The sequence below is a fragment of the Triticum aestivum genome, chromosome 5D (assembly GCF_018294505.1).
Source record: "Triticum aestivum cultivar Chinese Spring chromosome 5D, IWGSC CS RefSeq v2.1, whole genome shotgun sequence".
Taxonomy (NCBI): Eukaryota; Viridiplantae; Streptophyta; class Magnoliopsida; order Poales; family Poaceae; genus Triticum; species Triticum aestivum.
In genome coordinates, this window is record NC_057808.1 from 487114636 (window position 1) to 487125085 (window position 10450).

A 10450-nucleotide genomic window follows, 5' to 3' on the forward strand; every position below is an offset into this window, starting at 1 on the left:
GTCACTGAGATTGACGATGGACTCTGAGCCAACAACATATAAGGAAGCAACGTGTATCGACAGAAGGTGCAATATGTGTGTCGTAACATACACACACGTCATTCAGTTGATAATTTATTCGAAATGAGTGGTTTCGGGAAAACATCGACCACGATCGGGTCCTCGTAACCTGGTTCCCAGCTACTCTTCCCTCCTATGCTTGGTGTGAATTCTTCTGTTCAAACTTTGTAGATGATCTTGAGTAGAGCCACGTTTCCACCCATAGTTAGTGTTGCTAGTTCTAGTTTCCTTCCAATTGTAGCTCTTTTTCCATACGTGTTTTCTCTGTTTCCTCTTTATTTGTTCAGCCCATTGTTATCTAAAATTGAACTCCCATTGTGTATCAAAAAGAATATTCTTCTGTACCGGCATTTTCCCCATATTGATATGTTTTTATCCATCTTTGTTGCGCTAGATTTGTTGGCGACTCTCCATGGAAGTATTGTACACCACATAGTATTGTTCATACAGCATCATTTTCCTTTGTCCAAAATAATTCCAGGTACAACCATGTTTGATATGAGGTGAGTGTTGGCTACTCCTGAGAAATCCAAATATATATGGCGGTAGTTTGGATGCAGTGGAGAGAAATGATCTAATTTGGGAATCTATTGCTACTATCTTGTTCTTAATGGAAAAAAGAGAAACAACAGTCCTAGAAGGTTTCTTACCTTAATAAGGCAACAAGTTGGTCCTGAAAATGTCAAAATTCCATGGCTAGTGGGATTAATATCGATGGGAGCGAGTCCGCCTAACCAATCTTTTCTGCCCATGCTGAGAGAACCACAACGTGGCAAGCCCTGTCTTGATTGGTTTAGGAGGAACGGTGTCATGTGTTTGCCTAGAGGCTGCAGTTTACAACACCATTTATTTACACAGATAAATGGTGATCTCAAACACACAATCTCTCTGGATTGCCACTCCTACAGAGAAGGCCACAGAGTCACCATAGGCACGAGTTCTTGCTGAGTTGGGTCAACAGAGACACAGAGTACTACTCCCTCCGTTTCAAAATATTTTAAGTTCCAGTTTTGTCCTAAGTCAAACTTTTTAGGTTTGACCAACTCTAGAAAAAAAATAGCAGCATCTACGACATCAAATTAGTTTCGCTAGATTTGTCATGAAGTATATTTTCATACTATATATATTTGATGTTGTGGATGTTAGTAATTTTTTCTAGCAAATCAATCAAACTTCTTTGACTTAGGAAAAACCTAGAACTTCAAATATTTAGGAACCGAGGAAGTAAAAATATATCAAATCCTCTCTGGAACTGGAAAGGAAATGTTAAACGCAGTGTCAGCTCACACCCTGTCATCCGACACAAAGCCAAAGAATAATGTCAATAGGTTGGGCTTGATGGATACACCTGGCAGTAATAGGACCCCACTAGCTCCGTCACCCAATATGTGTAAGAGAATCTCTGTGTAAAGCCCACTGCACTCAACATAATTGGCCTCGGCACTTAGATTCTTTACCTTCTTTCCTATGTATGAATTCTTTTTGGTTTGCAGGATTCGAAAAACACAAAGTATAAAAGCCACAGGAATAAGATGCCATGGCATTTGGAATCCCACATAAATCAGTAATAGTTGTTTGGTTGCATCACACGAAGAACACAGGATTTTTCTGTACATATTGAATGGGTGGCATAACTTTCATTGACCAAACAGGCCTTAAGGTTCATTCAGTGCGACCAGCACTCTAAAACAATTCACACTGCAGACTAGAAGACACGTTGGTAAGACATACCAGTTATAAATGTCAAGACAGTCACGGATGAGAGTTGAAATCCCTTACATGGTATACAAGTCAATATATATGTGCATTATATCAGTGGCCGGCTTGAGTCCACCTTCCTCAGGCTCGATCCAGCAAACCTTCTTAACGCAAACTTCCAACATCCCTGCTAACCAATAGAAAATGGTTCCTCAGAGGTTTCAAAAGGCCAGTAACAGCAGAGAAAACCTTTGTTTACATGGCTTCGAGAATGTGCATTTGATAACCGGGTGGGTGGTTTCTACTAGATATTTGGTTTTGAAATATTGCTTTTTCAGTTGTCTTGGTCTTGTTTATCAGACAGAAAAGGAGCATTACATCCACAGTGAATTATTTCCAGAGAAGAACACATGGAATTTCATGACTTACCGATTTAAGTAAATATTTGATGTAATTGTAAATATGTATGAATTTCATGTGCTTGCAACATGTTCCCTTTGATTCGTATTAATCGAGTAGTAACTCTGGAATATTTTGATTCTAATTACTTGAGTCATGAATTTGGAGTGTCTACAGTCAGTATGCCATTACTAGTCAATAGGTGCATTGCATGTGCGCAATCACTAGCGGTATGATGGGCAACAGTTTTAGTTAAAGCAGGGTTGGTACCTTGCGATCATCCCTGTATTTGACAGAGGAATCGATGATGTAGTTCTTTATAAGTCTGCAAAGCTCTGCAGGCTTTTCACGGTTTATGGCATGGCCAGCATCCTTGACAATGGTTAATTCCGATGTATCCCCCAAATGTCTGAATTTATGCCAATGTTAATTGCATTGAGATAGAAGGCTTGCATACGATAAAAGTTTAAGTTATAACTAGACAAACCTTTTCAACCGTAAGCCAAGTTCTAATGGGAAAACCCTGTCTTGCTCTCCCCAAATTATCAAGGTTTGCTGCCACATTCACATAGTATGTGACACATATATTATTGAAACGTTAAGTAGAATAATAATGATTGAAGAACCAAAAACATGACGACAGGCATCATGTTGTGTACTTCCATTGAATAACACAAGATATAAAATGTGAATCAATACCTGGTTAATTTTAGGAAGGTCCGAAAGCTTCCTACCACTGATCAAGGCATATAACAACTCGGTCTTTTCTTTCACATTTTCAGTACACATAACCTGCCAACATGGAATGTGTATAAAGGTACTAGCACAGCAGAATTAAGTAAGTGTAAAAGCACTCACAAAAATGTGTAAGCAGGTAAATATTGTATGCATTTGATTTACAAAACTTAACCAATACAACCTTGCAACGGAATTACAGCAAGAAGTGCAGTAGGAACTACGAAGTGAATCTAAGAAACTTCGTAGATGTTCTTGACATTAAAAATGTTGCACTTGAACGTTTCGACATTAAATTATTTAGGCAAGCTACTTAACTTGGATTTATGATGTAACATTTTGGTTCTGTGAGCTTCATTTCTCATTATGACACAAGATCGATATGATGATGGGTCTAAGACTGCCACATCAGTTTCATTTAGGATTTATGTCATTGTCTCTCTTAATTGCTTGGTGTAGAGCTTAATAGTTAGTTTGATAGTATTCTACAAGACTATAAATTAGCAACCTAGATATAGGAGTATCGTGTCAAAAATGTTGTTTATTACTTGATTGTCTGAAGAATTGACGCATGGTATTTTACCAAAGATATTTGTATTGTCATCTTTCCTTCAGTTAATTTTCTGTATGTGTGATAATGATAACTGATGAGGTTCTGTTCCAAAAAATGAGCCCTTACCAGTGGGTAAAATCATATAGAATAACTAAACAAGTTTGTGAAATTCAAAGAACGTGATTAAAATCATAAGATTGCACTGATATTTTCAATGCACCATTGATCTTAACTGCTATGTCTGATCATTTTCACTTGACATCCAAGAATCTTTGCTGTCAAAGTTTCTGAACTTCACCACCAGTATATTTACAAAAACAGTGTGAAGTTGTAGAATGTAATGGTCAAAGTAGCATCTTCAAGACTTTGAGAAATCAAAATATCAGGTAAAAAAGAACATATGGAGTATTAGCGAATACAAATGTGATGGAGTATTTATTTTCATGAAGCCAAGGCTGAGCAACTCATGGATTCTTATGTCCGTCAAAGCTGAGACCCCGTTTATATGGCCTATTAGTTTTATCTATGAGCTGCGACATTTAGCAGCAGAGGCTGCTTCCTGTATCCGTGCCAAAACAATGTGCATTCCTGTTTTCGTTTTCCATGAGGCTGGGAAAAGGGTGAGGGAGAATCATTTGATGTCATATGAATTAGAAAAATGTAAAAACTAAGCATCATATCCTAAGGAGCTTACACCGACTAATTGCTGAATTCCTCTGACTGTCAAAATTGCAACTAATAGAGATCACCTGTCATTCAACAACTCAACAAATAGGCGCGCCAATTTTTTCTATGCAATTTGATTTATAGAGCCGCAGGTAGTAATTTATGAATTGATTCACAAGTTCTAAGCTCCAGCACCCGAGCTAATCATCGGTGAACAATCTCAATCACGCAACAATGCAGCACAACGAAAAGAAGCTACTTTAGTTGTTGGGTCACTGAATTTTACCTACCCTGATGTAATCCCTGATGAAGCAGGACGGCATGAACTTTGGCGGTTTGCAGAAGGTGAGCTCCACCAACCTCCTCAGATCCTCCGGCCGCTGCGGCAGCAGCAGGCTGGCCGCCTCCGAGATGTCGTCCACGGCGAACAGCCCTGACGCCAGGTCGGCCTCCTCGAGGCACACACCCGCAGCGACGAGCACGAGCCGCTCCACCACGGCGGGGAAGGCGTGGGCGAGGTGATAGGCCACGAAGCCGCCGTAGCTGACGCCGACGACGCTGTACCTCTGCGGCACGCCGGGGAGGGCGGCCATGGCGGCTGCGACGGAGGCGGCCTGGTAGGCGGGGGATCTGTCGGCGGCAGGGGAGGCGGAGTTGCCGAAGAAGACGAGGTCCGGCACGAAAGGAGCGAGGCCGGCGGCGAGGAGCGGGCGGAGGAAGGGGGCCCACTGCCAGGTGGCGTTGGCGCCGAAGCCGTGGAGGAGGAGCACGGGGTGGAGCGCCGGGTCGGGGCGCGGGAGCCAGAAGTGGACGACGGCGCCGTCGGGGAGCGGCACGGCGGCCTGGCGGAGGCCGGCGGAGCGGAAGGCGCGGGCGTAGCAGCGGTCCCGCGCGAGCGTGGGGCTCAGCCGGTGCCTCCACCGCCGCCGTCCGCCGGCCGGCGGTGGTGGCGCGGGCATGCCGGTCGCCGGAGGCCGGGGATCTGCCGTATCAGCTGGTGGACTGGTGGGTCTGTTTGGGGAACCTGGCAGCATAACCTCGTGCCGTCGTGCGGGCAACAACTTCCTTTGCACGTTTTTTTGGAGGGAATTTTTTTTTACACGATTATTACATCGTCTTCGCACAATTTTCCTGCCAGGAAAAAAATTCTGTTTGCGTACCGGCTGTAAACTGCTCTTCCTGCGTACCCTGTGTGAGATGACGCCACGTGGTCCACCTCGCCATCCGACGATCCCCTCTGATCCGCTCCTGTGCGCAGGCTTCCTCGGCTCGAGCACCCCTTCTCGGCTCCAGGAAACAAGCCCGCAGCCTCTCAAACTTGGGCTCGGCTGGACGGGGCGCACGATTCCTGCCCCATGTGGACTAGAGTGAGATTCAGGCGGCCCCGCATCCCTTGGCGCAGCCGCCGTCGTCTCCGTCGTTCGCCATCAGCTGATCATTCGCTTCCACCGTCGTCTGCTTCGTCCCCCGCCCGCCCTCGTCCCACACTGGTAGAGGGAGTGCGGCCGGCAGCCAGACGACGCAGCAGGTACGTCTTCTGCTCGCCGCTGCTCCCCTTGTCTCATGTTGATTGATTTTTGTTTCTAATGTCAATCTATTTAGTTCTAGTGGAAGTGGTCAGCAATGACATTTAATTAATCACTCTTTAGAAATCCTATTGAATTCCGTTGAATCAAAGAAGCCCTAAGCGTTGAGCCGGCGAACTGGCCGCTAGTCCCATCGCGTAGATGACAGTGTACTGGTCGCTCGGCCATGAGAAATTCACGATCGAATGGCCGCTTCCCTGGCTGCACCGAGGAAGCAGAAGCTAGCAATCTTCATGCATATCTGTTAGTAGGAATCAATCCATGCGTAACTGAGGGGAGCCGGAATCGTACGTACATGGCAAGTTTTGGAGCCGAACGCAGGGGCTGCCGAGCCGAGAACCAACGAACCGAGCATCTGAGCAGTGAATCGTTGGATGGCGAGGTGGACCACGTGGCGTCATCTCACGGAGGGTATGCACGGCCCGTACGCACGGAATTTTTTTCCATGTGCAAAATTGAAGAGAAAGCGTCCAAGCATTTGGATTAATCATGCAACAAAAGCAAAAAAAATCCTATCAATGAAATGATACACACCTTGTGTATTCCCCAAAAAAAGCAAAAAAAAATGTGTATATGCAATAAGGACCCGTTTAGGAAGCAGCGGCTGCTCCCTAGCGCTTTGGAGCGGCCGACCAAAAAATATATCCCAAATGACAAGTGTCATACATGTGGCACGAAGCAATTCGGCCCTGCTGTTTTTTACAACTAAAGTTGTCATTTGAAAAGAAAAACAAACCAAAAAAACTAAAAGTAAAACAAACACCAGAAATAAAAATTACATCCAGATCCGTAGACCATTTAGCGACGACTACAAGCATTGAAGCGAGCCGAAGGCGCGCCACCGTCAACGCCCCTCCATTGTCGGAGTCGGGCACAACTTGTTGTAGTAGACAGTCGGCAAGTCGTCGTGCTAAGACCCCATAAAACTAGCGCACCAGAATAGCAACCTTCACCGATGAAGAATAACGTAGGGAAGATGGGAAGAAGCCTTGATTAGACAGCATGCAAGGGCGAACCCAGGGGTCAATTGCATACTAATTTTACCCTTTATTATGGTAGCGAGCATACAACTTTTCACGGATGCATCGGAGAAAGAAAACAACCACTTAAGAGTGAGGCAAATAATTAGTAATCCTTTTGTTGAATAGTTGCAGCACATGGGTAAACACGCCACATAGTTAAGCATGCCACCGAGATAGAAACACCTAGTTATTCCTTGACATGGTTTGAACCAATCAAAACATTGAAGAAATTTGGTGTGCAACAAAAAAAACACATGTTGAGCACTTTCGCTAAGAGTAATTCAGGAAATTATATTTGAGTGAGTATCAGGTGATACAGGAGCTTAGATGCTCCCGTTATACGAGCTCACGCGTCATGGGCAGAGCTCCTGCAACTTTGAAGCAAAACCCTTAAAAAATCTTATATTTACGTGCAAGTCCAAGAGCATCACTAGTAGAAAAAGGGCCTATTGTCCCGGTTCGTGAGGGCCTTCTGTCCCGGTTTGTGAACCGGGACTAAAAGGTCGTTACTAATGCCTTGGCCTTTAGTTCTGGTTATTACATGAACCGGGACAGAAGGTCCTCCACGTGGCCGCTGCGGCCAGCCCAGGCAGGGGGGCCTTTGGTCTCGGTTGGTGACACCAACCGGGACCAATAGGCATCCACGCGTCAGCATCTGGCTGGAGCTGAGGTTTTTGTTTTTTTAAGGGGCTGATTTAGGGGTTTTGGGGGTTAATTTAGGTTGTTATTAGGTAGCTATTAGAGAGAATTGTCCTCTCTTATATCTCCATGCTTGGTTTACCAACGCTACGTACTGCTATGCCTAAACATGGCTTAGATTGAAGTGAAGGCAACATGTGGTGCATGTCGAAAGTAATACTAATCCTAACTTGATCAAGTTTGGATTGTACTACTTTCGACATGCACCACATGCATGTTGCCTTCACTTCAATCCAGTCCATGTTCATTTCACCCGCTGATATATAATAACTCTATCATATATAATAACAAGTCCTACTAATCATCATCATACAACTTCTACTCGTTATTAATAACAAGTCATACGATCATCGTCCTCATAGTCATCGAACCAACCCTACTTAATTGTTCTTAGCACATGATCATCAGTATTAGGTAGGACCGAAATACCCTCTTTAAGGTAAAATAGCATAAAACAATATAGACCCTGACTCTCCATTATGGAGAATGGAGATCATCCTGTCTCCAATTCTTGCGCTTCGCTTCCTTTTGCTTCCAAGAACCTCCTTGCGACTGTCTATACATTTTTTTCATTCTTTGATTTGCATGTCTCCACTTCTTTTAAAAATCCGGTATGGACAGTTGAGATTCGTAGGATGAACTGGTTGTATGTTCAAAACATCAGGCCTACCATTCTGATACATCAAATGAGGCACATCCTCTGGGATTATCTGTTGAAAAACATAGTAATAACTTCATAGTTAGCAATGATGTACTAGTTTTAGAAGTATGCAAAAGATGCACGGATGTCGTAATAGTAAGAAATCTTACCAGGGTATCTCCATAGTAGTTACCGTAGTTCAACACGTGCACTAGTGGCACGTATTGACCATAATGTGAAGGAGTTTTACAATAGATATTGTAATTCTCAAGATCAGTACAAAACCCGACCAGATGAGTTTTCTCCTTATAAGTTAACTCAGAGCCATCGGTGTAGTAAGTTCTGTCTACCATATTCCGCACATTGTTTGAACAATCAAAATAAGCTGTCAATAAAAATAAGTTGTCAACTATTTTGAAATGAACAATATAAATTAGCTAATAACTATGTTTGAGAAACTCACATAGCGGTAGAATTGGAGGCGTATCAACAAGGACCCAAATGTCCATATTGTCTTGCTCGATGTCAGGATCACCAAGATCCATGGTGACAAGCATACCCTCATCAAAACCATACATCTTGCAAAATGCTTCCCAATTTTTGCAACCAAAATGGGTTACGCTCTCAGAATTATACAGATTTACTTCAAAATCTATATCATGATGGGTCCTTAGGTGAATTTTCTTTGTTTCCATACTTTCATGGTCTTCAAAACCCATCCTCTCCAAGACGTAGTGTCTTGCATGGCATGGGATAAGCTAGCCGAATTGTAAAAGATGAAAAGTACACGTTGAAATAGTTGAAGTCGTGCTTAATTACGAAAAAATAACATTTGTCGTCGTTGCGTACCGTTTCAACATCGAAGGTCTCCTCCAGCTTAATACTGAAGCGCCGATCTTCGTACAGGTGAGGCCTGTCGCACTGACCTCGGTCGTCGTGGCACCAGTCGCACTCCCCCGGGAGACTTTCGTCGTCCGAGTACGACATTTCCTATGTTCATAATTCAAATATTAAACGTCTACAATTAAATATATGTACTAAAAAACCTAAATTAGATCATTATTATTCATCACGGGTTGACTATTGGTTTGTCGAGTCTTTTCTTGAAAACTCTCAGCTCACGTGGTGTATACATTCGACCGTTGGTGATGGTCGCTCCTCCATTTGTCCCCGAGTGCATTACACCAAAATGTCTAGCACACGGGAACAAAGGAGAAGCGACCCCCACGACAACAGTCGGGATTCTTCGTCCTCTCATGTATATATGGTGGAACTCTCCCTCACTGATTCCTCTCTAACATTTGCGACCGTCGGTGATGGTAGCTCCTCCTTTCGTTCTCGAGTGCATTACACCAAATTGTCTAGCACACGGGAACGAAGGAGAAGCTACCCCCACGACAACAGTCGGGATTCTTCGTCCTCTCATATATGGTGGAGACTCGACAGACTTACAGTCAACCCGAAATATCGTTTAATTATCTTTCTAAAAGAGGATTTGGCTAGTCTCACCTCGATGTCGGAGGGGGCGGTGACGGGGACGACGGCGGGGATGATGGAGGGGCCGGGGGCTCCTAGATTTCTGCGAAAACAAAAACCCTATAAGCTATCAACTAATCATATGCATACGCCTTGCATCGTGCTCTCCAATTTTAGCATTCAAAGTAGGAGTAGTTTTCCACTTTGAGCATTCAATAAGCAAAATCAAATCACAAAATAAAGTAGTATTCAAATTAGGATGCATTCAATTATAAGCAAAACTACATCATCTCCATGCGTCCGTACATCGTCGAATATTATCACTAATACACCTCGAATACTACCATACATATAGCATCGCTAGTACAGCTAGAACTATAGCGCCCGACGGATATCGGCGCGGGCGGTGGACACCCAAAGGGACGGAACCATCACAGGATCATAGCTCCAGTGAGATCCCTGAAGAACCTGCCAGGTATTGTCGAACCTGCCCTCCAACGCAACCATGTAGCGACGGACGTGCTGGTCCTCCTCGCTGACACGGTGACGTACCACCTCCGCGGTGTCCGGAAGCCTCGGCACCGTCACTGGCCCACACGACCGCCACCAAACAAGGATCGGGTCAACGATGGGCTGGCTCCTCACCAACCTACGCCCACCGGAAGGTAGCACCTCCCAAAACCAGCCCGGCGGAGCCCAGTCCCGGACATGGCCCCTCTGATCAAGCCGGCCTCCTCCGTCGAGTCGACGACGAGGATGCGGGATCGATGCAGGAATAATTGATTTAACTAAAAAACAAACTAGTTCTATTAATTTCCTTGCTAAAAATAAACTACTTCTATAGTAAAATATACTAGTTTTGTTAAATCAATTAGTTCAACTACTAATTAAGCACTTACTATAAATAAAATAAAGT

The 10450-nt window shown here is 44.1% G+C and overlaps 1 protein-coding gene across 2 annotated transcripts; it reads right to left on the minus strand.

Moving 5' to 3' along the window:
• Positions 1–1573: 1573 nt before the first annotated feature.
• On the minus strand, positions 1574–5163 carry LOC123123057 (2-hydroxy-6-oxononadienedioate/2-hydroxy-6-oxononatrienedioate hydrolase). Of its 2 annotated transcripts, none has more exons than XM_044543482.1 (5): positions 4402–5163; positions 2857–2949; positions 2645–2712; positions 2428–2566; positions 1574–1948 (listed from the first exon to the last, which is right to left on the minus strand). In XM_044543482.1, the coding sequence occupies exons 1-5, from the start codon at positions 5143–5145 to the stop codon at positions 1868–1870; spliced, it is 1125 nt and encodes a 374-aa protein (XP_044399417.1). In that variant the 5' UTR covers positions 5146–5163; the 3' UTR covers positions 1574–1867. The 2 variants fall into 2 exon arrangements, with proteins under 2 accessions (XP_044399417.1, XP_044399418.1); XM_044543483.1 differs by having other exon boundaries at positions 1574–1945; positions 4402–5159.
• Between the last annotated feature and the right edge of the window lie 5287 nt (positions 5164–10450).